This window comes from Lissotriton vulgaris, chromosome 4_1 (assembly GCF_964263255.1).
Source record: "Lissotriton vulgaris chromosome 4_1, aLisVul1.2, whole genome shotgun sequence".
NCBI lineage: Eukaryota > Metazoa > Chordata > Amphibia > Caudata > Salamandridae > Lissotriton > Lissotriton vulgaris.
Genome location: NC_141691.1, coordinates 2,110,967,229 through 2,110,994,558, shown reverse-complemented (window position 1 = coordinate 2,110,994,558; position 27,330 = coordinate 2,110,967,229). Strand labels below are relative to the sequence as shown.

The 27,330-nt window shown below is 45.5% G+C and overlaps 1 protein-coding gene across 1 annotated transcript in view; it reads left to right on the top strand.

Annotated features, from left to right (window-relative positions):
* Positions 1-16,245: 16,245 nt before the first annotated feature.
* The window catches only part of LOC147725143 (uncharacterized), a 394,292-nt gene continuing 383,207 nt past the window's right edge, over positions 16,246-27,330 (top strand). Inside the window, exon 1 of the mRNA XM_086918186.1 lies at positions 16,246-16,356. Coding sequence (XP_086774312.1) covers positions 16,254-16,356 — 103 coding nt within the window. The 5' untranslated portion in view covers positions 16,246-16,253. The remainder of the gene's footprint in view (positions 16,357-27,330) is intronic.

Here is a 27,330-nt window from a genome sequence, read left to right as displayed (position 1 = left end):
TAGCAGGCATGTATTGGATGTTCTTTATTAAACTTTGTTAGAACAGGAGATATTTATTCCAGCAATGGCAGGCATGTCTTTGGTGTTCTTTATTACACTGTTAGAATAGAAGATACTATTTATTCCAGCAACGGCAGGCATGTCTTGGGTGTTCTTTATTTAATGCTGTTAGAACAGGAGATTATATTTATCCAGCAATGGCAGGCAAGTCTTGTGTGTTCTTTATTACACACTGTTAGATTAGGAGATATTTATTCCAGCAATGGCAGGCATGTCTTGGGTGTTCTTTATTACACTCTGTTAGAATAGGAGATATTATGTATCCAACAATGGCAGGAATGTCTTGGGTGTTCTTTATCGCACTCTTGTAGAACAGGAAATAGTATTTAACCAGCAATGGCAGGCATGTCTTGGGTGTTCTTTATTACATGCTGTCAGAACAGGGGATATTTATCCAGCAATGGCAGGCATTCATTGGGTGTTCTTTATTACACTCTGTTAGAACAAGAGATAATATTTATTCCAGCAATAGCAGGCATGTCATGGGTGTTCTTTATTACACTCTGTGAGAACAGGAGATATTAGTTATCCAGCAATGGCAGGCATGTCTTGTGTGTTCTTTGTTACACTCTGTTAGAACAGGAGATACATATTTATTCCAGCAATGGCAGGCATGTCCTGGGTGTTCTTTATTACACTCTGTTTGAACAGGAGATACTTATTTATTCCAGCAATGGCAGGCATGTCCTGGGTGTTCTTTATTACACTCTGTTTGAACAGGAGATACTTATTTATTCCAGCAATGGCAGGCATGTCTTGTGTGTTCTTTATTACACTCTGTTAGAACAGGCAGATATTATTTATCCAGCATGGGCAGGCGTGTCTTGGTTGTTCTTTATTACACTTGATTAGAGCAGGAGATATTATTTATCCAGCAATGACAGGCATGTCTTCGGTGTTCTTTATAACAGACTCTTAGAACAGGAGATACTTATTTATTGCAGCAATGGCAGGCATGCCTTGCGTGTTCTTTATTACACTCTGTTAGATCAGGGGATACTTATTTATTCCAACAATGGCAGGCACGTCTTGGGTGTTCTTTATCGCACTCTGGTAGAAGAGGAGATATTATTTATCCAGCAATGGCAGGCATGTCTTGGGTGTTCTTTATTACACTCTGCTAGAACAGGAGATACTAAATATTCCAGCAATGGCAGGCATGTCTTGGGTGTTCTTTATTGCACTCATTTAGTACAGGAGATACTTATTTATTCCAGCCATGGCAGGCATGTCTTGGGTGTTCTTTATTAAACTATGTTAGAACAGGCAGATATTATTTATCCAGCAATGGCAGGCATGTATGCGGTGTTCTTTATTACAGACTCTTAGAACAGGAGATACTTATTTATTGCAGCAAGGGCAGGCATGTCTTGGGTGTTCTTTATTACACTCAATTAGAACAGGAGATACTTATTTATTCCAGCAATGACAGGCATGTCTTGGGTGATCTTTATTACACTCATTTATAACAGGAGATACTTATTTATTCCAGCAATGGCAGGCATGTCTTGTGTGTTCTTTATTACATGCTGTCAGAACAGGATATATTTATCCAGCAATGGCAGGCATGTCTTGGGTGTTCTTTATTACACTCTGTTAAAACAGGAGATAATATTTATCCTACAATAGCAGACAAGTCTTGGGTGTTTTTTACTACACTCTGTTAGAACAGAAGATGTTATTTATCCTGCAATAGCAGGCATGTATTGGATGTTCTTTATTAAACTTTGTTAGAACAGGAGATATTTATTCCAGCAATGGCAGGCATGTCTTGGGTGTTCTTTACTACATGCTGTTAGAACAGGAGATATTATTTATCCTGCCATAGCAGGCATGTCTTGGGTGTTCTTTATTACACTCTGTTAGAACAGGAGATGCTTATTTATTCCAGAAAAGGCAGGCATGTCTTGGGTATTTTTTATTACACTCTGTTAGAACAGGAGATTCCTATTTATTCCAGCAATGGCAGGCATGTCTTGGGTGTTCTTTATTACACTCTGTTAGAACAGGAGACAATATTTATTCCAGCAATTGCAGGCACATCTTGGGTGTTCTCTACATGATGTCAGAACAAAAGATATTATTTATCCAGCAATGACAGGCATGTATTGGGTGTTCTTTATTACATGCTGTTAGATCAGGAGATGTTATTTGTCCAGCAATGGCAGGCATGTCTTTGGTGTTCTTTATTACACTCTGTTAGAACAGGAGATGTTATTTATCCAGCAATGGCAGGCATGCCTTGCGTGTTCTTTATTACACTCTGTTAGATCAGGAGATATTATGTATCCAACAATGGCAGGCACGTCTTGGGTGTTCTTTATCGCACTGTGGTAGAAGAGGAGATATTATTTATCCAGCAATGGCAGGCATGTCTTGGGTGTTCTTTATTACATGCTGTCAGAAAAGTTGATATTTATCAAGCAATGGCAGGCATGTATTGGGTGTTCTTTATTACACTCTGTTAAACCAAGAGATAATATTTATTCCAGCAATAGCAGGCATGTCATGGGTGTTCTTTATTACACTCTGTTAGAACAGGAGATACTTATTTATTCCAGCAATGGCAGGCATGTCTTGGGTTTTCTTTATTACACTCTGTTAGTACAGGAGATACTAAATATTCCAGCAATGGCAGGCATGTCTTGGGTGTTCTTTATTACACTCATTAAGAACAGGAGATACTTATTTATTCCAGCAATGGCAGTCATGTTCTTGGTGTTCTTTATTACACTCTGTTAAAACAGGAGATACTTATTTATTCCAGCAATGGCAGGCATGTCCTGGGTGTTCTTTATTACACTCTGTTTGAACAGGAGATACTTATTTATTCCAGCAATGGCAGGCATGTCTTGGGTGTTCTTTATTACACTCTGTTAGAACAGGCAGATATTATTTATCCAGCATGGGCAGGCGTGTCTTGGTTGTTCTTTATTACATGCTGTCAGAACAGGGGATATTTATCCAGCAATGGCAGGCATTCATTGGGTGTTCTTTATTACACTCTGTTAGAACAAGAGATAATATTTATTCCAGCAATAGCAGGCATGTCATGGGTGTTCTTTATTACACTTTGTGAGAACAGGAGATATTAGTTATCCAGCAATGGCAGGCATGTCTTGTGTGTTCTTTATTACATGCTGTCAGAACAGGGGATATTTATCCAGCAATGGCAGGCATGTATTGGGTGTTCTTTATTACACTCTGTTAGAACAGGAGATACTTATTTATTCCAGCAATGGCAGGCATGCCTTGGGTGTTCTTTATTACACTCTGTTAGAACACGAGATACTAATTTATTCCAGCAATGGCAGGCTTTTCTTGGGTGTTCTTTATTAGACTCTGTTAGAACAGGAGATATTATTTATCCAGAATGGCAGGCATGTCTTGGGTGTTCTTTACTACATGCTGTTAGAACAGGAGATATTATTTATCCTGCCATAGCAGGCATGTCTTGGGTGTTCTTTATTACATTCTGTTAGAACAGGAGATACTTATTTATTCCAGCAATGGCAGGCTTGTCTTGGGTGTTCTCTATTGGACTCTGTTAGAACAGGAGATATTATTTATCCCAATGGCAGACATTTCTTGGGTGTTCTTTACTACATGCTGTTATAACAGGAGATATTATTTATCCTGCCATAGCAGGCATGTCTTGGGTGTTCTTTATTACACTCTGTTAGAACAGGAGATGCTTATTTATTCCAGAAAAGGCAGGCATGTCTTGGGTGTTCTTTATTACACTCTGTTAGAACAGGAGACAATATTTATTCCAGCAATTGCAGGCACGTCTTGGGTGTTCTCTACATGATGTCAGAACAAAAGATATTATTTATCCAGCAATGACAGGCATGTATTGGGTGTTCTTTATTACATGCTGTTAGATCAGGAGATGTTATTTGTCCAGCAATGGCAGGCATGTCTTGGGTGTTCTTTATTACACTCTGTTAGAACAGGGGACAAGGAGGGAATGAGGTAAATGAAATTTTATATGGCTAATATGTCCCCTAGCGTGTACCCCCACGTTTAGTGTATGTGCATGTTTCCCATGCATTTTCCCTCTATGACCTGCAATAATAATGCATCTGCATTTACGTCCTGCATCAGGATGTCAGCCATCAAGATTTCCATGTAAGAAATGTTAATTCTGCACTTAGGCCCATGTTGCCAATGGGTTTGTAAAGTGCACGTTTAATAAATCAAGATGGACCCATTTTGTGGCTCAGCTGGAGCCAGGGCCCGAATTCAGGTTTTCATGGCTCCTGACACTCTGAAAGCTGCAGCTACGTATCCTTGACCTCTCGCATACTCTTGGCTCAGCCGAGAGGCCCGGCACATGGTGCCAAGACAGAATTTTGCAAAACAGTTATCTGCTTGCTCTAACAGAATCACATTCCTGCCTGGTGAAGAAAGTAAACAGAACCCTTCTGCTGAGATTTAGCCCAGCCTTTCTGTCTCCGTTTCAGTGATTTACAGAGCTCGCATCCATAGAAAGCCCAAAGCCCCCATGCAATGCACGAAGAAATATATGCCCACACCGGCTCTTGGTGAATATCGACCTTTTGCTCCAGATAATACATCCCCGGACCTAAGATATCAGATATTACTAGATGTGCAGGTCGCCCTGACACTGAAGGCCTCCCTACTAGACCGAAAGTCAGCTCCCCCCCAGTCCCCCCAGTCACACGTCAATTGCACGTCATGACCAAGTCGCGCACACAAGTAGGGCAAAGGTTCCAGCTGGCCATGCCACCCCCCTCCATGTATACACCCACTTATGACACACCTATGACATCTCAAGTGTACGCCCTCATGCACGCCAAAATGCTCTTATCTCTTTCTCTTGCTCCGCCTGAAGTCCTCCTCCTCTTTCTCTATGTACGAGATTAATGTATAAATATTGTACTCTGTGAATAAACTTCAGATGACGACCCTTCTTGAACCTTAGTGGTGATGGAACCCGATTCTCCTTTAACTCGAGTTACTGAAATAAAGCCCTTTTGAATCGGACACCACGGACTCTGCCTCTCATTTAATGCATGACCCTTTGTTTAAGTATAGAAATTATGACAGGGTAATATTTTATTTACCACACTTTCTGTAATAGAACTATTTTTTCCCAAAGCAATATATGCTTGATTGTGCCACCTTTTGCATCTTTGACACGGTTTTGAACCCAGTTCTGCAGATATTCATTGTAAGACTGGACGCAGTAATACGAATCGCACACTATTAGTGTGGGGAATTCGCGATCGGTATTTTCAAGTGGCATCTTGAAAGCCTGTAGTTCAGCTCGCTGAGCTGTAGAGTCTCCGAGTGATTGAGTTTTAGTGACCATCGGTCTGAATTTACCTTCGCGCCAGTGACCTTTAACAATCGCCCATGCGGTGCTATAGGCTTGTTTTCTGCCAATTGCGGGTTGTGCTGATCCGTCTGTATATATTATACATCCGTAATGTTCTAGAGGCAAAATCTCAACAGGCAGAGATCATTCTTTTTCGTATTGTAGGAACTCTTGAGTTTTCAAGTATGGATCAAAAACGTATTCAACGTCTGTTGCAGCAAGAGAGTTAACCCATTGTATCCAGCTTGGGTGTAAAGCCTTAGCATTTGGAATGCTTGCTTTTGTTACTGCCTCTAAGCCAGGGACAGGTGTAACGATCATTATGCATTTTCGCTGTGCCAGGGCTCTCTCTTTTGCTACTGCAGTTTGAACCGATGTTAGTATTTTCTCTGTTGAAGTGAACTTCATTTCAGCTTGTGTGTACAAGTGTGATTTGTAAGCTAAAGGTACCTTTTCCCCTTCATTAAAGGTTAGGTATGTGAATCTGCATCTTCCTGGGATGATTCGGATCACGAGATTGCACGTGTTTTTGCGTGTCTGTAAATTAGTTTTTGCTAACATGTCTGTTTGCACTGAACGCAAAATTTCTGTGTGTTTTTGAGTCCAATTAGTTGGTTTGAAATTAGGTTTGATTAGTTCGTAGAGAGGTTTAACCCTCTCTGCGTAGTTTAGAACATAAGTTCAGCCAAAATTCAGGAAACCTAGAATCGACTGCAAGTTTTTCAGCGTTTTTGAAGGTTGGACAGCGCACATTTTTCTGGAAAGTTTGCTGCCAGGCTTTTGCCTTCACTTGAAAGTTCGTATCCTCAGAATAGGACGTTGAGGTGGGCAATTTGTGACTTTTTAAAGTTGAATTTGTACCCTTCAGAAACAAACCCAAGTATTATGGTGTTTACTCTGTTCACGTTCCTGTCCAAATCATCATCCGTAAGATAGATGTCATCGACATACGATAATGCCTCATCATCGTACGTTTGTAGTAACTCTGTTACTCTGGCTGAAAAAAATCCTGGACTATTCTTGAATCCCTGGGGGAGACAGCAAAATTGTCGTAATGTCCCAATTATTGAGAAAACTGTCAAATACCTGCTTTCAGGTGCAATATTTTGACAGAAAAACCCATTGGAAATGTCTAATGTGGTTTTATATTTTTTACGCACAATGTTACTCATTAGTGCTGCACTGTGTGAATGTTGTACTGCAAATGTTTTGCAACAAGAGTTTAAGTGTCTGTAGTCCAAAACTAGACGATATGTATTGTCTTGTTTGGAGACAGGAAACAAAGGATTGTTCATTGACGAGGTGCATGGTTCAATCACCCCTTGGTATTCAAGTTGAGGTTCAATCACCCCTTGGTATTCAAGTTGATTTAAAATTTCCCTGACCTGTTCTTTAGCTTCTTGCTTTACTGGATACTGCCTCTGAGCAGTAGGTTGAGTTTTTAACTGGATTTTATGGAGAGGAGAATTCTCATCCCATCCTACGTGATTTTTATATAATGGTTGAGCCTGGGCTACTGCCCATTTTCTGGCATATGTATATTTTTTATGAATTGGAATATGATTTGAGAAGGCTGGCATAATGATGTCTTCGCCATGTGGTCACTCCCTAACAAATTCAGGTGGCCAGTCTTGTTCAGCTAGAAGAATGTCATAACCCTTTGATAGCCTCTCCCTAAAGAGTGTATTTTTTTCTGGGTATATCCACCTCCATCCGGAGGGTTATCTCATATAACTTATGGGGTACACTAACCCTGGTGTCGGCAGTTTCAACTTGAATGTATTCATTCAGGTCCACTGTCTCCTGATGATCCTTCAGGATCCTGCGAGCTATGGTGACTTCTGCTGCGCTGTCTAGCATTGTCTGAGCCCACTCCCCATTCTTGAGTTGTGTCCTCAAGATCCTCGGCATGTCTGATCTTGACACTTGCTACCTTCTTTTTGGTGAATTGAGTTTTCTTATTTTTTGGAACGTGCTTTTCGTCTTTGGTCTTCACGCGTTCTTCTTTTTGTTCTGATCGTCCTCTTCTTTCGGATTTCTGCGAGGAAGTCTGAAAGGTACGAGAGGAACGTGCATCAGTATCTTGATATCTATCAGGTTTTCTCAAATTATCCCTATTTCTAAGGTTATACCTTTTTTCAGAGGGCTCCCGTTAGGAGACCTACCTCCTCGTTGTGGAGATCTTCCTCTGGACTGAGAATACTTCTCTTTAGAAAGTGTTTGTTTAGTCTTTTCCCACTTCTTTTTGGGAGTAGTGAGAGTGTTTTAATAAAAACCTTTTCAGGATTTTTAGTTAGTTGGGGCTTTAATGGTTTCCCTCCCAAACTAACTCTACCTAGTTCTTCATAGGATTTTTCAATTATTCTCGCAAGTTCAAATGGTTGCTCAGTTATATCTGTTTCTTTAATTTTTTGGCGGATTGCCACGGATGCTGCTTCACCTTTAATGTTAGCTAATAGTATAGCCGAGACCTGCTTGAAATCTTTCAGTAAATTCATACCAAGATTTAAAGCAGGTTCTTCTCCATATTCATTTTGAATCTGTCTCAGAACGTCTGGTACCACCATCATAGACGGTACACCATTTGTTTTAGTGTAGATTGAAGCAAAGACTGTACCCCAAGTGTCACAGTCCTCCACATGTGGTGCAATCCCCATTGGTAGGCAGATTGTTAAAATCCTGTGTTTCTCATGAGGTGCACTATCAGGGAATACTGCCTCTATTTGAGCAATTTTTTGAGCTAACCAGAACAGAATTTGTTCCAGTTTAACGGGTAATTTACCAATGACTGATTGAATAGTCTGTGGTGTGATTTTATTTGTGTTTGTGGTTCCCTGATGAGGGATGTGCTGTGGAATTCTTACAGCTGGCTGGACTGTCAAAGTCCGCTTGAAATATTGAACCAATTGTCTATGTATTTTAATTAACTGTTTTAGCTGAGCTAACAGTTCTGGACCTGTCATTCTTTCAATGTCAGGATGTGGTGTATAGCTGGCGAGTAGGGCGCCTTCAAACCAGAGATGATGCTCTTGGTAAGTTAGTGGAATTTCAACGTACTCGAAAGGAACGTATTCCACTGGAGGTTCCCCTACTTTGTAGTAGTGGAACTCACATGTCACTGTATTTGCTGCAGGGAATTCAATCCATGAATAGAATACCTCTGTTTGTCGATATGCATGTGTGTCTATAACAAATATCACTTTACCACCTCTTGGTGATACTCGTGTATTTATTAGTTTGTAAGTTATACTTTTCCTTACATTCACCGGGATCAGTATAACATTCGGGTCATTTTCCTGGACCGTTGTGTCATCTAATAGTAGTTGAGCTGCTAGTGCAGCTTACCTCTAGTCTTCACTATCTGTCATTTTTTAGACTGAAAGTTTACAGAGAAAGTTTCAAGGAGACAAAGATAAGGTGCACAATATTTTTGGAACACTGTATCCTTCAACATTGAACTAACCAAAAACGAATACATAGGATTTTCGTCCTACTCAGTTTTGGCGGATATTATATCCTTTTACCTACTCCAGACGTCTTTTGGAGTTTTTACGGGGAAAAAAAGGGGTCTGTGTGAAAAGCACGACTGAGTTACTCTAGTATCTAGCGTTAAATTAGCGCCTTACCAAACGTTGGACGCCATGTAGTGTAGTTCCTATATTCCCAATAGGCTCTGCGTATTGTAATAATATATCCTATAGGTTAGACGCAGGACTGAGGTCAACTAGGTCTCTATTGAATATATTAAACTTAATTATGAGTGCCAGCTAGCTCAGAGGTCACTAGAAACTTTCTCGAATAAACAAGAAGGGTTTAGTTTCTGACAACCGCTTAAAACATGACAACTTTGTTTCCAAAGAGTACAAAACGTATCTCTAGAGTCGTGTAAATATTAGATAGTTATTTCACTCAGTAAATCCTGCATGCTTCATTTCACCAGTTCAAGTTCAAGTTCTTAAATTTGTATAGCGCACTACTCACCCAGAGGGTCTCAAGGCGCTTGGGGGGGGAGGCGGTTGGGGGGGGTACTTTACTTATCGAATATCCAAGTTTTAAGTTGCTTTCTGAAGGAGAGGTGGTTCTGTACAAGGCGGAGGTGGGTGGGGAGAGAATTCCAGGTTTTGGCCGCTAAGTAGGAAAAGGTTCTTCCCCCCATGGTGGATCTATGGATGCGCGGAATTGCTGCGAGGGCTTGATTGGATGATCGTAGTTGTCTGGTGGGGGTGTAGATGGACAGTCGCGTGTTGAGGCATTCGGGTCCTAGGTCATAGAGGGCTTTGTGTGCGTGGGTGAGGAGGCGGAACGTTATTCTCTTGTTGACGGGGAGCCAGTGGAGGTCTTTCAGGTGACCGGAGATGTGAGCTTGACGGGGGATGTCCAGTATGAGTCTGGCTGAGGCGTTTTGGATGCGTTGGAGTTTTTTCTGTACTTTGGCTGTGGTTCCGGCGTAGAGGGTGTTTCCGTAGTCCAGTCGGCTTGTGACCAGTGCGTGTGTGTCTGTCTTTCTTGTTTCGGTGGGGATCCAGCGGAAGATTTTTTTGAGCATGCGTAGGATGTTGAAGCATAAGGATGAGACGGCGTTGACTTGTTTGGTCATCGAGAGGGAGGAGTCCAGGATAAAGCCCAGGTTACGTGCGTGGTCCGTAGGTGTGGGTGCGGTTCCCAGGGCTGGTGGCCACCATGAGTCGTCCCAGGCGGAGGGGGATGATCCTAGGATGAGGACTTCAGTTTTGTCCGAGTTCAGTTTTAGACGGCTGTTCTTCATCCACTCGGCTACTTCTTTTTTTCCTTCGTGTAAGTTAGTTTTGGCGGTGTTAGGGTCTTTGGTGAGGGAGAGGATCAGCTGGGTGTCGTCTGCATAGGAGATGATGTTGAGGTTGTGTTGGCGTGCGATGGATGGGAGGGAATTCATGTATATGTTGAAGAGGGTGGGACTGAGTGATGATCCTTGTGGTACGCCGCAGGTGACTTCGGTGGCCTCTGATCTAAAAGGGGGGAGGCGGACTCTCTGGGTTCTTCCGGTGAGGAACGAGATGATCCAGTCCAATGCTTTTCCTTGTATTCCGATGTTGCTGAGGCGTTGTATTAGGGTGCTATGGCAGACTGTGTTGAAGGCTGCGGAGAGGTCAAGTAGGATGAGGGCAGCTGTTTCTCCGTTGTCCAGTAGAGTTCTGATGTCGTCTGTTGCTGCGATGAGTGCGGTTTCGGTGCTGTGTTTGGCTCGGAATCCGGACTGTGAGGGGTCAAGGGATTTTTTGGTTTCAAGGAAGGCGGCGAGCTGACTGTTGACGGCTTTCTCAATCACTTTGGCAGGGAATGGGAGGAGCGATATGGGGCGGTAGTTCTTAAGTTCAGTGGGGTCAGCTGTGGGTTTTTTCAGAAGGGCGCTGAGTTCCGCATGTTTCCAGCTTTCCGGGAAGGTAGCGGAGTTGAGGGAGCAGTTGATGACGTCTCGGAGATGGGGTGCTATTATGGAGTCTGCTTTGTTGAAAATGTGGTGGGGACATGGGTCGGTTGGCGATCCTGAGTGGATGGAGTTCATCAGGTGTATGGTGTCTTCAGTGGAGATTGGGTTCCAGGCGACAAGGTTGTTAGAGGGGGGTGTTGGATCGGAGGTGGGTGGAGTGGGAGGGTCCACGGGCTGGTTTTCAAAGGTGTTATGTATGTCGGTGATTTTGTTGTAGAAGAAAGAGGCTAGGGAGTCGCAGAGGTCTTGGGAGGGAGTGATTTCGTTGGTGCCGGCGGTGGGGTTGGTCAATTCTTTGACGATGTTGAATAGTTCCTTGCTGTTGTGGGTGTTGTTGTCGAGTCGATCCTTGAATGCTGATTTCTTGGTGGATCGGATCAGTTGGTGGTGTTTGCGGGTTGCGTTCTTGAGGGTGGTCAGGTTGTCAGTGGTTGGGTTTTTTCTCCAGGCTTTCTCGAGGGTGCGACATAACTTCTTGGATTTCTTAAGGTCGTCGTTGAACCAGGGGGCTTTTTTGTTACCTTGCTTGATTTGATGGTTTTTCAAGGGTGCTAGTTCATCTGCGCTGTGGGTGATCCATTGTGTGAGGTTGGTGGCTGCTTGGTTTGGGTCCGATGATTTGGCAGGAGGGTTTTGGTGAAGCGATGTGAAGAGCTGGTCGGTAGTAATTGTGTTCCAGTTTCTTCGGGGAATAGGTTGTGGGGGGTTGTGGGTCGAGGTTTTTTTGTAGTTGAAGTGAACGCAGCTGTGGTCCATCCAGTGGAGAGCTGTGCTGTGATTGAAGGAGATGTGCTTGCTGGAGGTGAAGATTGGGTCGAGCGTGTGTCCGGCATAGTGGGTGGGGGTATTGACAAGTTGTTTGAGTCCGAGGTTGGCCAGGTTGTCCAGAAGGGTGGTGGTGTTGGAGTCGTTTTTCTTTTCCAGGTGTTAGTTGAGGTCTCCCAGTAGAATGTAGTCCTCAGAGGGGAGGGCGTGTGGGCTGATGAAGTCAGTGATGTCATCGCTGAATTGTGTGCGGGGTCCTGGTGGCCTGTAGAGGAGGGTGCCTCTGAGTGTGGTCTTGGGGTCGGTGTGGATCTGGAAGTGAAGGTGTTCGGCGGATATGAGGCTGTCATCGGAACTGGTCGTGATGCGGATGGTGTTCTTATGGACGATGGCAATGCCACCTCCTGTTTGGTTGATGCAGTCCTTCCGAATGATCTTGTAGCCGTCCGGGATGGCTATTGCGATGTCGGGTGCTGATGAGGCGTTCATCCATGTTTCAGTAAGGAAGGCGACATCCGGTGATGTAGTGTCAAGTAGGTTCCAGAGTTCAATGGCGTGTCTGTGGACCGAGCGGGTGTTCAGCAGGATGCACTTTAGGTGGTTAGTGTCGGAGCTCCCTTTGGAGTTTGTGGGTTTGGTGTGGGTCCTGATGCAGTCGAACTTGCAGGAGTGGCAGGTGAAGGGTCCTTGGGTGTGTCCTGGGGCGGCTTGGTAACAGTTTGGGAGTCGGCCGGGGTTAAGTGCTGTGAGGGATGCGGTGTCGTACGTTATGCGGGGGCCAGGGGGCCTGGCGCTGAGCGCGGACCAGGCACGGATGGGCGTAGACGGGCTTACCTTTGGTGCACCTTCGATGCAGAGATGCAGAGAAACTAGAGAGACGGACGTTTTCAATAAAAGGGTATTTATGGAACAGTCTTCTTTCTCAAGCATAAGAAATGAACTGCTACAATCGTTAGACTGATTGCAAAGTACATGCGTACAGTACAAAAAGTATTATAAAATAATACTGTAAAAGCATGATATGGTAGCCATAAAATATATAAAATACATACAGTGATGAATAAAAGACTAAAAGTTCTCAAACTGGTGCTTCTAAAATACGCCTACCCCGGTGTACCTAACCTAAGTCTAGTACAAGGGAAGAAGTAAGTGAGGTGTAGCCTAAGTGTTGGTATTCTCTGCGAAGAATCTATCGAAAAAATTCTCTAAGGGTCTAATCAGCTCCGTACCTTAGTTTAGAATGTCGGAGATAGAGTATATCTCTCGCAGGACTCGATCTCCCTGCATCCCGCAAGGTTAACTTGGGAACACTGGAGCTGGATTTCTCGGCCAGAGAAAAGACAAAGTCTCTCAGTGCGTCAGCTGGAGGTTTGGCTTCCTGAGTCAGGAAAAGTGATAGTCGATCTGCTCCAGGCCACTGTGTGCTTTTTATACCATGGATTTGACATAAGGTTTGGCATAACGTCATCAAAGACTTAGTTCTTTGAAAACTCCATGATTTCTTAGGATAACTTAATATTCAGTAGGGGGAATTTCCTGACTGCAGAAGGCGGGTTTCTCTAAGGAATCGGTGTGGATTTTGAACTAGTGGAAGTAGCCCTGTCGTATTAAGACTGCGTAAGCTGTATCTAAATGTTTATAGGTTGTTCTATGCCTGTATAAGTGTAGGTGATTTATACTTATGTAAGGGCATGGATCGGGAAATTACACTAGGATCTAAAATGCTTCACAACAAAACCTAGAGCAGAACCTAGCCACATACTGAGAGGACTGAGTGATTATGTATCTGCATGGTCCACATTGTCTCTTACTCCAACAATGTTGAGTGATTTGCATATGTGTACGGTCTCTATACTGATAGTGTTGAGTGGTTTTATATTTTCAGTGCCTTCACTGACTATCACACTGGCAGTAGTGAATGATTATAGAAGATGTCTGATTGTTTTATAATTTTCATAGGACTTTAGCATGTATGTAAGTCCATAGTAGGTGGTACCCCTGGTACCTAGGGTATGGGTACTAAAGAGTGTCCCTAAGTGCTGCAGCATATCTTATGCAACCTTAATTGACCAACACACAAATTCCACACAGACTGATTCTGCAAACGGCGTGTCATGGTGCAAACCATGAGTGAAAACATGACATGGCACACTCCTGTATGCTACACTAAAGTCCCTACATTCATTATATGCAAGTTACCACTACACTTGGCCTCTGAGTCCTAAAGAGGAATGCAAGAGTGAGGACATATCTTCATGAGCAGATATGCCCCTGTGATGTCTGGATCTATTACCAGATAATTCAAGTTAACAGGGAAGCCATCTTAAGGTATGTACTTGACACTGATCGAAACAAGTTACCCAGCTACATAAATGGCTTCAATGAACGCTATGGTGTTTAGTATCAAACATCTTATCTTAATAAATCTGAATTGATGCCAGTTCTAGATTTATCATGACATGCACCCAGAGGGCACCTTAGAGGCGCCCACTAAAACCTTACTATTCTAATAGTGTGCTGGCTGGCCTGATTCTTCCAGTCCGCCACCACAGACAGTTTCTGACCCCCTGCAGGTGAAAGCCCACCCTCTAAGGAGGTCAGGAACAATGCCTGCTCTGGCAGGAGGTGATACTAACTCCTCCATCAGGAAGGCTAGTGAATTAGCATATCAAGGCAGAGATTTCAAATGCCTCTGCCACCTTTAATATGCATGACTGGCTTCCCCCAGACCTGAAAAAGACTACCCCCTGCCATACAGCCCATTTGCCATCAGGAAAGGTGGGAAATTAGATAGTCAGGAGGAGTGTTGCACTGCCAGCCTGGACACACATCTAGGGTGGGCAGCCTGACGTGAACACGATGGAAAAGATTCTGACATCTTGTGTGTGGTGGTATTAGAAACTCTGTGAGAGGATGATGCCCACTCCCCACAGGAAGTTGCCATCTAGGAGGATTATTGACCACAAACGTGAGTATTCAGATTCATCTGCTTGAAGAAAAAAGAAGGACAAAGAAAGGCCCACGACTAGAGAACTGAGGACTTCACCACCACTTTGCGCAAAGCCCTGCCTTGCTGCTGGAACTTGACAATTCCACGGACCCGGTTCATCCATAATGTGGTGTCACCTCCCCAAACTGTGGAGAAGTGACACACAACTTCATCTTTCCAGTAACATCTCACATGGAGCAGAGGAGCTGCTTCCCTGCATCTGCAGGCACTGCTTGAAAAGACTGATACTCTATCCCATTGGCCATCGGGCCCACCGACGGAGCAACAAGCCAGGAGAAGATTGCTTGGAGCTCAGGAGGTCAGCCCACCACGTCACTGAAGTCCTGAGACGCTGACCCCTCCTGGAGACTGCCTGCTCCTATATCCAATGTACCAGACCCCTTGCAGCAAACAAGGCTTGTTGGTGGTTCAGTCCGGACTCCACTGGCATAAAGACAGACCTGTAACAACAAAAGGGTGGGGTGGGGTCCTAGGGAAATGAGTTTAAAGACCAACAAGGAGAACTTCACCCACACATAGTCAATAACACAATACTACCTCGGGTCTATATATTCTGAAATCTGTTCTCCTTACCTAAAGCGCCAGGACACTCTTTTTGAGTAACCGTTGCGCTATACAAAAGAATAAATAACATAACATAACATAACATAACTATATGTTAGCACGTGGGTTATGTGTGATGAATGTACAAGTACTCTCAAAAGAATTGTGAAACAGATATAACCAATGAGGGGGAATTATTCCTTAAAGACTAGAACTCTTACTCACCTGAAGGCGACATGCTTCATCATATGGGTTCCTCCTCCCAGCAGGAGGCTACAACTCCCTCACTGTGAGGAAGGAGCTCAGGGATGTTTTCAACAGATGTTCACTAGTGTAACTAGTATACTAAAATCCCATATGTGAAGGTATGGTGTAGTGTGGGTGCAGCACAAAAATAATGATAAGAAGACTAATAGTGATACAAAACTGCCTAAGAAGATGCAAACATTTTTCATTGGGTTGCTCTCACTGGCAGCGTTAAAAAAGCAGTGCGATGAGCAGTATAGATTTAAAACTACTCATTAAATCAGGTCGACATGTTTCAGCCTAGTGATCAATACTTTGTATCAGTGGCTTCCTTTAGGACCAGAGAGATGTTTGTTAAATCTGCTGCTGCTATTTATATTAGTGATAAAAAGAAGAAAAATATACAACAACAGTAATCCTGCATAGCAATGTCAGGTATTACTGGGAATATCCTCAATTGTAGGATAAAACACCTCACCTCTACCTGACGACAGCTCAGAGAAGGAGGCCCCGCTCTGTCCGTCGGTACCTCGTCTCGGTACAGAACTGCCCCCTCTCACACTGACAGTAATGAGTGATTATGGATCAGGAAGCTCTTCACTGACTCTCACACTGACAGTAATGAGTGATTGTGGATCAAGAGGCTCCTCACTGATTCTCACACTGACAGTAATGAGTGCTTATTGAAATGATTTTAGAACTATCTAACTCACCATGCCCACCAGGTGAAACCAGATTGTAGGTTTAAATATGTGCATGATGGGAGAGTAGACTAATCCATGTGTGTGTTTTATGTATTTTAGTCTGATCTCTGATGAATGATGGCAGCTGAAGCTTCTTCTGTAATTAAATTAGCCGCACTTGGCCGGCCCCTTCACCTTGGGATGCTGTACGACTGCCGCAGTGATGCCATGATCCCAGGTAAAGGAAAGTTTGACACCATTAGGGTTTAAGTAAATGTGGTTCAAGACTTAGGGCACTGGGGGAGGGGGGAGAGAGATTCATTCCTTATCATTCACTTTGTCTTTCCCACTCGTAAGTCCTCTTTCTTTGATCAGTGTTCCAAGTTAGCCAAACAAAATATGAAGACATACATCAACAAAATTAAATTGCTATTTTAATGAGTCTAACAACATTAATTCATGTACAAGTTTTATGGTGACTCAGGCTTGTTTTGACAGTCTCCAAATAAAGGTGTTTGAGTTAGGAGAATATCTTGAAAGCAGATCTCCTTACCTTCAGGTTCTGCTACATGACTTTACAGATGCACCCATTACTCTCACTGAGGCATAGCTTGATGTCTACTGCTACAGATATACACTTCTTGGGAGTAAATAATAGTCCCTTAGATTTCAGTGATATTTTACATTGCATTTGCCTTAGTTGTTGAATTTAGGTCCCCCCACAAAATTACATGGATGTTGATTCAACAAAACACCACTAGATGACATTACTGGAAGTGACATCACTCAACCGCTAATCTGGTGACATCACAGGAAGCACTGTGAGGAGTGGCTTGCCACTGTGATTCTCACTTACTTACAGAGTCCAACTTAGCTTGGTTCTTGCTATGCAGGTTCCAACAAAAGCTTCCAATATCTACATGTTGCAGATCAAAGGGGCCCTCAGGAGAGTGAGGGAAAGAAGTCCTTATGAATATAAATGTATGCAACTGTTCAACACACTGAAAAATGGTTAACCTCACTACTTTTGCCTCAAATAAAGGCAGTACAGTGATGATAGACGGCCTCAATTTGAATATTAGGCCGATGGCAAAACACTCCATAGAAATATAGGCCCTTATCTCTACCCCTTCCTTGCCCAAAGCTATGTTTCTTCATGGAGACCTAGCTTTGCAGCACAGCACTTCCTTGTATTCCACTAGCCACACCTGACCACTATTCTCTGGATAAATTAGACAGAAAAGAGCACCCGGGAGTGAGTGTCATCATTGCCTTTCACAATTGAATTAATTGACACCCTACTCTCACATTGGATTGAGATGAGTATATTGAAAATCACAATCTCTGCTACTGAAGTCTGGAGAGGGGCTTTGATCTATCGCCCGCCAGGCGCCAGGAAAGATTTTACCCAGTCTCTCATTGACTATATTGCGCCCCATATCCTAGCTTCTGACAAATGTTTATTGTGGGGCGATTTTAACTGTGAGGAAACCAACGATCAAGGTGTGATGGAAGTCCTAGCTGACATGGAGTTAGGAAGGCTTAAACAAATAGGGGCAGATTTACAAGCCCCTTGCGCCACCAATACGTCACTTTTTCTCATGTTAAAAGTGATTCACCAGTGGTGCAAGGGGCTTGTATATCTTCCCATAGTGAGGTGCACAACACAGAGGGCTGAACACAATTTTACAAATTTTGTGGAAAAACATTCAAACCTTCCATGCCTCTTCCCTGGTCAGACTATTATCTGATCACGTTTTCCCTGCCATGAAATAATGTTGTTGTGATGTGACTTCTCCTTTATAGACTCGGCTGGTGTGTTCTAAACGTGACAGTTGGTGTTAGGCTGGCGTGAAGTAATACTTCTTTCTTGCTGTATGGAGGATCCACCTTGTTTGGGGAAATACACCTTTTTTGTTGAGATCCTGTGTCTGGTGTTATCACTACAAATGTCTTAGGAAAGCCCAAGATTGAGGATTCTAAACCAAGTTGGCCCGGGAGGATGGTTACACCTGCACCTTTTCGGAGGCTTTTAAGGCATTCCTACTGTCAGCCATATGGATATGAATACTGGTCTGGCTGTCTATAATGACTTGGTAACAGATACTTTTGATTATGTAGCCCCCGTCAAGAAATCTGCATCTACTGTTCCAAAATGTCATACACCCTGGTATACAGGCATTCTGCTCCAAGAAATTTCTAAATGTAAACACTTGGAGTACAGATGGCGGTCTACAAAATCCTCTACAGACAAAACAGCATATCGGGCTATGATAACGAACTATCATATTATAATTTAAGCTGCATGGAGGCAACCTCAACTATAGCACAAGCGGGCACCTCCTCAAAGGACTTATACAAAGTGCTAAGAGCCATATGTATCAAGCAAAACTGCACCCTCAATGTTTTCCATTGGGATGGGAGAGCAGTCTAGTTTTTGGTTGTAAATTATAGCAACACTGCCCCATTTCCCACTCGGTTGGTGCCTTCTAAGGATTTTATAGCCCGTAGGGATGGCCGAGGTGATAGTAGGGTTAGAGGTTTCAGACAGCCAGGTCTCAGTGAAAAATAAAAGATCAGGCTGTTCCTCTAAAGGTAGGTCATAAATGTGTGGTTCATTCTTTTGGAATATTGCGACATTTTAAGAGGGAGGTTTTTAAGTCCTCTTTTTCCTATTACTTTTACACTTATTGTTCGGTGGGAGCATCTTGGGTTCAAGTTTCCTGGGCTGGAGGAGAGACCAGTTGCTCCTATTGAATCGAAAGTCTACCTCCAAGCTTGGATCAGCTGCTCTACACTGACATAATGGTAGCGGCCTAAGGCTAAGCAGTTTTTCCCTACTCACTGGAGGGAAACTGGGCAGTGTGGCTGGTGCCGGACACCTCCGGGACGCTAACGGGCGCATAAGGGCTTGCTTTTTCCGCACCAGCAGCGCGCGCCCACGGTGCCCATCCTTTTGCATCAGGAATATATAGGCTAATGCCTATGATGTACACTGGATTGCTAACGCAGCTGAGGAAGTGGAAACTGTGTGGGCAGAAGTGAGGAGCCCGATAGTACCCCCAGCCCTCCCCACAATCGGCGTATCAGCCGCGGCGGACCAGGACTGGAGAAAAAACTAAATGCGAATCGGAGCAGCTAAGGAGGTGTAGGCAAGCAGAATCAAGTAAAGTGCAAATGCGCGTAGGTAGGAGAAATTGTTAAAATGCACAGAGTAATTCAGCCACACATATACATTTTAAAAGTTATTAAAAATCTAGTAGCAGGGCAGGAAACAATAAATCCAGCTGCGTGCGTCCTTTTACATCTGGAATATATAGGCTAATGCCTATGATGCAAACTGGATCGCTAATGCAGCTGAGGAAGTAGAAACTGAGTGGGAAACACAGGCTCAAATTGGATCATAAGTTCTGAACAGGGCCCCCCAAAATATGTTTGGCACAGTCCAAAATCCTTAACATATCCCTGATTGTGGGTTTGCCACATGCTAGGTGACATGTACCATAGAGAAGGTTTTACAAAGTTCAACAAAGTTAGATCCAGATTTGAGATAGGGGCAGGACAGTTTTGGACCTTTGGACCTTTGTTAAAAAAATGAGTGTAGCAAGACTCCAACCCGAATCTAGCATCGTAACCACTATTAATGATCTAATAAAAGAAGGGGAGGCCTATGTCTGATATATTTGATGTATTTAGAACACCCCTGCAGGACCAAGGACCAACCTGCTATAAGAGAAAATCGGAAAGAGATAGCAAAGACACCACTCACAGATGGTGAATTTCGCAAAGTCTTGAAGAGGGATAAAATAGTGTCATCTTCTCAATCACCCATGGGGGAGGGTATCGAGGCACTGGCAAAGTCGAGTTGACTAACTGAATAGCCAGGTCTTCAGGGACTTATGAAATGCTGAAAGAGAGGGGGAGTAATAATACACTCACCATCAATCCCTGTCTGAGGCTTATTACCAAAACCCCAGCAAAGGGAAAAAAGGCTATACATTTCGAGAGTTATTGTCACTACTATTAAAGAGGTGAATAATGATATATTGGCTGAACACACAGGGCCCTGTTATATGGTGTTATATGGCCCTTAGATACATTTTTGACATTGCTAAGTTAGCATGAGTTTGCTTGCCGTATGCTGCTGCTTTTGCACACGGATCTGAAAACATTTGTTTTTGCGACACTTGTGGAGAAGTGTGGCTCAGGGGTTAGAGGCGGCAGACCCGAGAGCAGAGGACGGCCCGGGACCAGGGTTCGATTCCCGGCGCAGCAGGTTTCTGGACCAGGGTCAGCGGACTCGATAATTCTCTCGCCTCGGTGCCCACTCTGATCAGCGTTCACACTCGGCAACTCTGGGCATTAGCTTGCCTCATCTTCACTAACGGCCCCACCAGACCGCCAGGGATGCCTGGTCTCACCCTGGAGATACCCATTAAGGGACCATCTCTCAGGGAAGCCAGGAAGGGTTTCGCAGCGGTCGAAGCGCCTTGGGACCCTACGGGTAAGTAGTGCGCTATATAAATGCCTATACATACATACATACAGACCCGGAAGCTGAGATCGGCCCTGGACCAGGGTTAAATTCCCCGCCTCGGCGGGTCTTGTGCTAAAAAATTCCACGGACTCGATAATTCTCGCTCCGGTGCCTTCTCGACTCACGGGTTCACACTCTGCGACTCTGGGCAATAGCTTGCTTAATCTCCACAACGGCCCCTCGCGGCGGGATGCCTGGCTTTCACCTTGTGGATACCCTGCCGGGGTAATCTCACAGGGGAATACCAGGGCGGGTTCCCTAAGCAAGCCCTATATAAATACATGTACATTTACATTTACATTTACATTTACTTTGTCCCTGCCCTTATATGATAACAGATTGTTTTTTTCCTGTACTCAGTTTTCCTTTGCAGTTCTGTCTGCAAATAATGTGCAAGGTCAAACAACAATGTCTCTTGTTATTCTGTTCTGGTCAGTCCCTATTACCTAGACAAAACATTTTAGCCACAGCTGCAACATGGAAGAATCGTGCTTTCATATAGCGTTGTTGCATGTTTTAAAAACACACTTGAAGAAAGCTGTTCCATGGAGCTGAGCTCTGCTGTTCCGATGTAAACCTTTGCATTTAGGCTTTCAGGTAGGGGGTCTGCAAACAACGCCTAAGAGATCTTCTGTTATATAAAATAACTAATCTGAAAGAGACACGTTAATGATAGATTCCTTACCTTAGAATAGATACCCTTGAAATATCCCCAGGCGTCAGACTGGATCCGGAATTTTTTTGCGTAGCAGTACCCATGCGCGTCGGTAGGCGTCGTCCGCGGCTCCCTGTCCGTCGTGGGCGCCGTGATAACGTCGTCGGAGTACTTAGATGCCACCTCCGCGTGCTGGCGTCAGTTCTTCTTTTTTCCGTGCCAGCAAGAGCAGATCTGGAAAAAGTTTTACCCTAGTCACTTTTTGACTAACCTTTTGAGATCCTTTTTGATCCAGGCCATACACTAAGAAGGCATTTAGATGGTTTGATTCCACTAGCTCTAAGGCGCATGGGGCTCTTTTAAAGGCCCTTAAGTGTATACCAAGGGACAGGGTCCTAGTCTCCTCTCTTTGTAAGGAGTATAAACATGCAATATCTAAACGGAAACACACAATTAAAGAGGAGGCATGGGATAACCTGCAGGCAATTGATGTGCTAAAGGACAGCAGAAAGTTCTGGGCTACTATAAATCAGTCCTTTTTCTCGGAAAAGGATAATTTAGACACAGAATGTGTAATCCCGGATGATGCGTGGCTCAAACACTTTATGAGTATTTATAGTGACAAGGACCATCAAGAGTTAAATTCAGGTGGCTCCACCCTGGGTCGTCCCATACAACCTGTTAAATTAGAATTAGCGGAAGTAGAAAAAGTTATCCGAGAAACATCGTAACATAAAGCCCCAGGACCTGATGGGGTCCCTGCAGATCTTTAGATCTTGTACCCCAATTTCTGGGCAAAGATTTTAACTAATGTATTTAATGCAGCATCCTTAGTGGGTCTTCCCCCCTCTTGGGCCTCTTCAATAATTGTACCCATATTTAAAAAAGGGAGGAGAGGGGACCCCGCCTGTTACAGGCCAATCTCCCTACTGGACTCTGCTGTTAAGATCATGGGCAGAGTCATTTTACAGAAACTGGGAGATTGGATGTCCGACAGGGGGGGTGCTCTCGAATCTCCAGTATGGATTTAGGCAACATAGAAGTACCATGGACCAATGCTTAAATTTACAGCTTTTGATTAATAAATATACTATAGCTAAAGAGAGTTTTTTATACCTCAGGTTCATGGACCTATCTTCAGCATTCGATCTGGTGAACCGCTCCAAACTATGGAACATTCTCCTGGAAATGGGGGTAGAGGCACCCTTAGTTTACTTCCTTAGCGACCTCCACCAGAATCTAACAGCAGCAGTTAGGGTTACACAGGAGGGCAGGTGCACAAGCCAATTTAATTCCAGGTGGGGGGTCAGACAAGGCTGTATTCTGGCCCCCCTTCTATTTACAATTTACATTAACGGTCTGGAAAAATCACTAATTGGGGATAAGGCAGATATTCCGCGTGCGGGGAGATCGGGCATCCCGGTCCTCCTGTACGCGGACGATGCCGTGCTGATTGCTCGTACAGGCTTGGTGCTTCAGAGGCTGCTGGATAACTTCGGCGCCTTTATGGAGTCATTAGATCTAAAAGTAAACAGCAGCAAATCTCACGTAAAGATTGCGGGGGCTCGCAGTAAGATCAGCAAGGTCAACACATTTAGATGCCTGGGCAACCAACTTTCCAGGGTACCGGTGTTTAACTATTTAGGAGTGTTATTCGACGAGAAGGGTAATTGGTTCCCCCAGCAGAAACAGAAGAGTAATGCTGTCATAAGATATACATCAGCCCTTCTTAGTTTTGCCAAAAGGTTGGGAGCTAGGCCCACGGAGGCCATGCTTAAAATATATAAGACTAAATGTTGTGCAAATGCATCTTATGGGGCCTCTATATGGGGATACGCCTCTGTCAGTAAAATTCAACTCGTGGAAAACAGATTTCTTAGATCCTTGTTGGCGGTACCACAGTCAACTCCAACTCTGTGTATACACTCTGAATTAGGCCTAGGCTATATTACAGATTAATTTAAAAGCAGCCCCCTTGATTTTCTGGGTAAAGACGTGGCTCAATGAGGAAATCACCCTTAACCACCTTATCCTTAAAGATTGCTTAGCCCTGGAGAAGGCAGAGGGAATCCCATGGCTGGCCTACGTTAGAGCGGCGGGTGTCAGACTGGGTCGTCCTGAATTATATACAGCCCCAGAGGGAATCAAGAAAGAGGATGTGGTTTGGATCAAACATAATTTTAGGATTTTGTTGGAGGCAGATAGGGAGGAGGAGGAGCTTAAAAATCAGTGTGCAAGAAGTACTTATCTTTTACAGTCGTCCCCCTCAATTGAACCCTATTTGAAGATTGTTACAAAGCCTTTCCATCGCTTTTTGTTGACAAGATTCAGGTTCAATTCAATACACTTCACTTTAGGTTCTTTTCCGCATTGGGGTAAACCTGAAGAATCTGCACCATGCTCCTGCGATAATTTTTCACACAAGATACACTCCACTTAATTATGTTTTGTGAAAAGTTTTCTGAGGCACGTAAAAAAAATGTATATCCCATACTACGAGAAGCAGGTTTCCTGCAAGTAAGACCAGCACTCTTACACCTGCAACTACTGAGTAGCGTGCACACTATTTTTAGCGTAGCAAGTTTCCTGGTGGCAGCAGTGAGGATTAATAAAAAAAGCATGAACACCTGTTTGCTCCAAGGCACAGTAGGAGGAGAAGGGGGTACATAGTTATAAACTATGGTAATACAATAGATGCATTCCTGTTTTTAAAATTGTAGTTTTTATAGTGGTGCTATAAAGTAAAAAATTTGCACAAATCATGAACTGTAAATATTGTGTATATATATGAACATCTGTAAAACTTTGCACATTTATTTATTTGTACATATTATATTCTAATTTCTGCACCTCGAATGTATGTATTGATACTGCTTTTATGATTTTTTTTAATCGAAATAAAGATTTTTGACTGACTGACTGACATTTTCGAGTCTATTCGACTCCGACGGTGCCGGTAGGGATGCCCGGGTTCAAGCCCTGCGCTGACTGTAACCGACAGATGTCGGTTACCGACCCCCATCGCCGGTGCCTGCACTGTTTAGGCCTGGACCACGATGACAAGTCCTGCTCCGACTGCCGGGCCCTGATGTCTAAGGCTAGATGGGAGCGGTCCCATAAGCGACTCGAGCTTTGGCAGTCCGCCCCGCGCCTCTCGAGGTCCTGGTCCGAAAGGAGGTTGAGGGACCGGTCGCGGGGCTGGAGCTACCACAGTTCCGGGAGTCGTCATCGGTCGTCGGGCTCGAAGTCCTCAGGTAAGAGGCACAAGAAGTCGAAGAGGCATCATCGCTCTTCCGATTCCCCCCGACGTCGCGCAACGCGGCCGGAGGTTCGGAAGACACCACCCATGCAGCTCCACTGGAGCCACAGGTGTCGCAGCCTGCTCCACACCCGCCAGTCCCTGGGCAGGACGCGATGCCGGGGGAGATTGCAGACATCCTCATGGCCATGAGGTCGCTCGCTCCTCCGTCGGGTTCCGCCGCGCCTTCGGGCGCCGTCGGGTGCTTCGACCTCACGACCTCGCTGGCGTCGGCCCCATGGGTGTCGCCCCCGCTGCCATCCCAGGATGACATTGTCCCTGGTCCTGCCCTCGATTCGGGTCCGGCACTGGAGCGGCACCGCTCGGTGCCGCTTTCGACGCCAATGGGAGATTTCTGTTTCTATGACCATCTTTTGAGCCTGAGTACCAGGCAGTGGGTGATGAGCAGGATTGGGAAGGGTCTGAGGACCCTCTAGCACGTGAGTGTCATTCTTCTGCAGCCTGGACAGGAGAGCTTGGGGAGGCCAGTGGTCTGGACACTTCGCCCGACACTGGTTTTGTCTCCCCTCCTAGCGTGGCTATGGAGGAGGGGGCTGCTTTTAGTATGGTGCTGATGAGGGCAGCCAAGGCCTTGGGCCTTGAGCTCCCCGTCGCGGCCGTGAGGACTAACCTCCTCACTGAGGTCCTTAAACCGCAGTCAAGCTCGGCCGAGCCTCTGCTGCCGTTTAATGAGGCCTTGTCAGACGTTCTTTTGGGCACTTGGTCCAGGCCCGCTACAGGGCAGCCTGTGGATAGCAACGTGGCCAGATGCCACCGCCCGGCTCCAGGTGACCCTTACTTTCTGTCCACCCATCCCACCCCTGAGAGCCTGGTTATCCAGGCCTCCAATTCCCAGACCGCATTCCCGTCGGCTCCCCCCGATGGGGAATCCGAGAGGTACGAGAATTACGGCAAAAAGGTATTCTCCTCCCTGAGTTTGGGATTGCTCTCTGTGGGACACTGTCGCTGCCGTGCTGCCAGAATGCCCGTTGGAGGTACGGGCTAAACTCGGCCAGGCCCTTGTGGAGGGGCTAGATGCGGCGCGGTACTCCATCCGGTGTGGGCTGGACACTACCGACTCTCTGGGCATAGCGATGGCAACAACGGTGGCGATTCGTCGTCACGCCTGGATGAGGTCCGCCAATTTCTCGGCCGATGTCCAAAACACACTTATGGACATGCCGTTCGATGGCTGTTGCCTCTTTGGCGCCAAGGCAGACCATGCGCTTGAGTGCTTTAAGGACTTCAGGGCTACGGCCAAGTTCTTGGGCCTCACGGCCCCGCGCCAACAAACGGGTGCCTTTCTCTCCTTACGTGGCCAAGGAAGGGGCGCCCCCACACGTGCTTCCAGACACCCGCCGCAGTCTAACATCCAGCGCAGTGGCGGCCGTGGAATCCGCCGTGGCGGCGGTCGGGGACAACGGCAAAGCCAGTCCACACCTACCCCTGCAGCATCCACCTCAAAACCCTCCTAGTCCGTGCTTTAAGGCCCATGTGACGCCAGTGAGGGGCAGGGTTTGCCATCACCACCACCACTGGCGCACTGTCACTTCGGACAGGTGGGTGCTGCAAATAGTCCGAAAGGGCTACTCCCTCCCCTTCGAGGCGTCCCCTCCAGCTATGCCACCGCAGTACCACCGAGTGTCGGGGGATCACTTGACACTTCTACAAGAGGAAGTTACGGCCCTCTTGGCCAAGGAGGCCATCGAGCACGTTCCTGGGCCAGAAGTAGGGTGTGGTTGTTACTCCCACTACTTCCTGGTACCCAAGAAGTGCAAAGGGGGCCTACGCCCTATCTTGGACCTACGGAACGTCAACGGCTTCCTCGGAAGGAGAAGTTCAAGATGCTGACATTGGCTCAGGTCTTAGCTGCCCTAGAACCTGGAGACTGGATGGTAGCGTTGGACTTGCAGGACGCTTATTTTCAGATCCCCGTCCTGCCGGCCCACCGGCCTTACCTGCGGTTCACGGTAGGCCACAAGCACTTTCAGTTTACCATGCTCCCTTCCGGCCTTACCAGCGCCCCACGGGTGTTCACGAAAGTGATGGCGGTGGTCGCAGCTCATCTGCGCAGGTTAGGGATTTCAGTCTTTCCCTACCTCGACGACTGGTTGTTGAAAGCGGGCTCGCCCTAGACTGTCGTCAGCCACCTCCAGACTACGGCCCACCTCCTGCACCTGCTGGGGTTCTCCATCAATGTGCTGAAGTCACACCTGTGTCCCTCTCAGAAGCTCCTCTTCATCGGAGCGGTTCTAGACTCGACACAGTTTCGGGTTTATCCTCCCGAACAGCGGGTTTGCGATATTTGGGCTCTGATTCCGATCTTTCCGCCTTTATCCCGAGACTCGGTCAGGTTGACGCTGCGGCTTCTGGGGCTGATGGCCTCCTGCATCCTTCTGGTGCATCATGCCCGGTGGCGGATGCGGGCTCTGCAGTGGGACCTGAAGTTTCAGTGGGCCCAGCATCAGGGCAACTTGTCCGACCATGTCTTGATCTCGGAGGGCACTGCAAGTACCCCTATTAGGATTAAAAGTAAGAAACGGATGGGAAATGCCTTAAGGAGAAAATTAGGTATCTCAAGGCTTCCCTCCTACCACTGCTAACGTCAACATGTTTCAACCGCTTTGTATATGCCTCTAAGGGTCACTCCGGTCTTCTTCAGGACCGTCGCAATCAGTGCCACTCTCGATCCTCCCGTAGTTCGGACGATGGATCCCAAAGG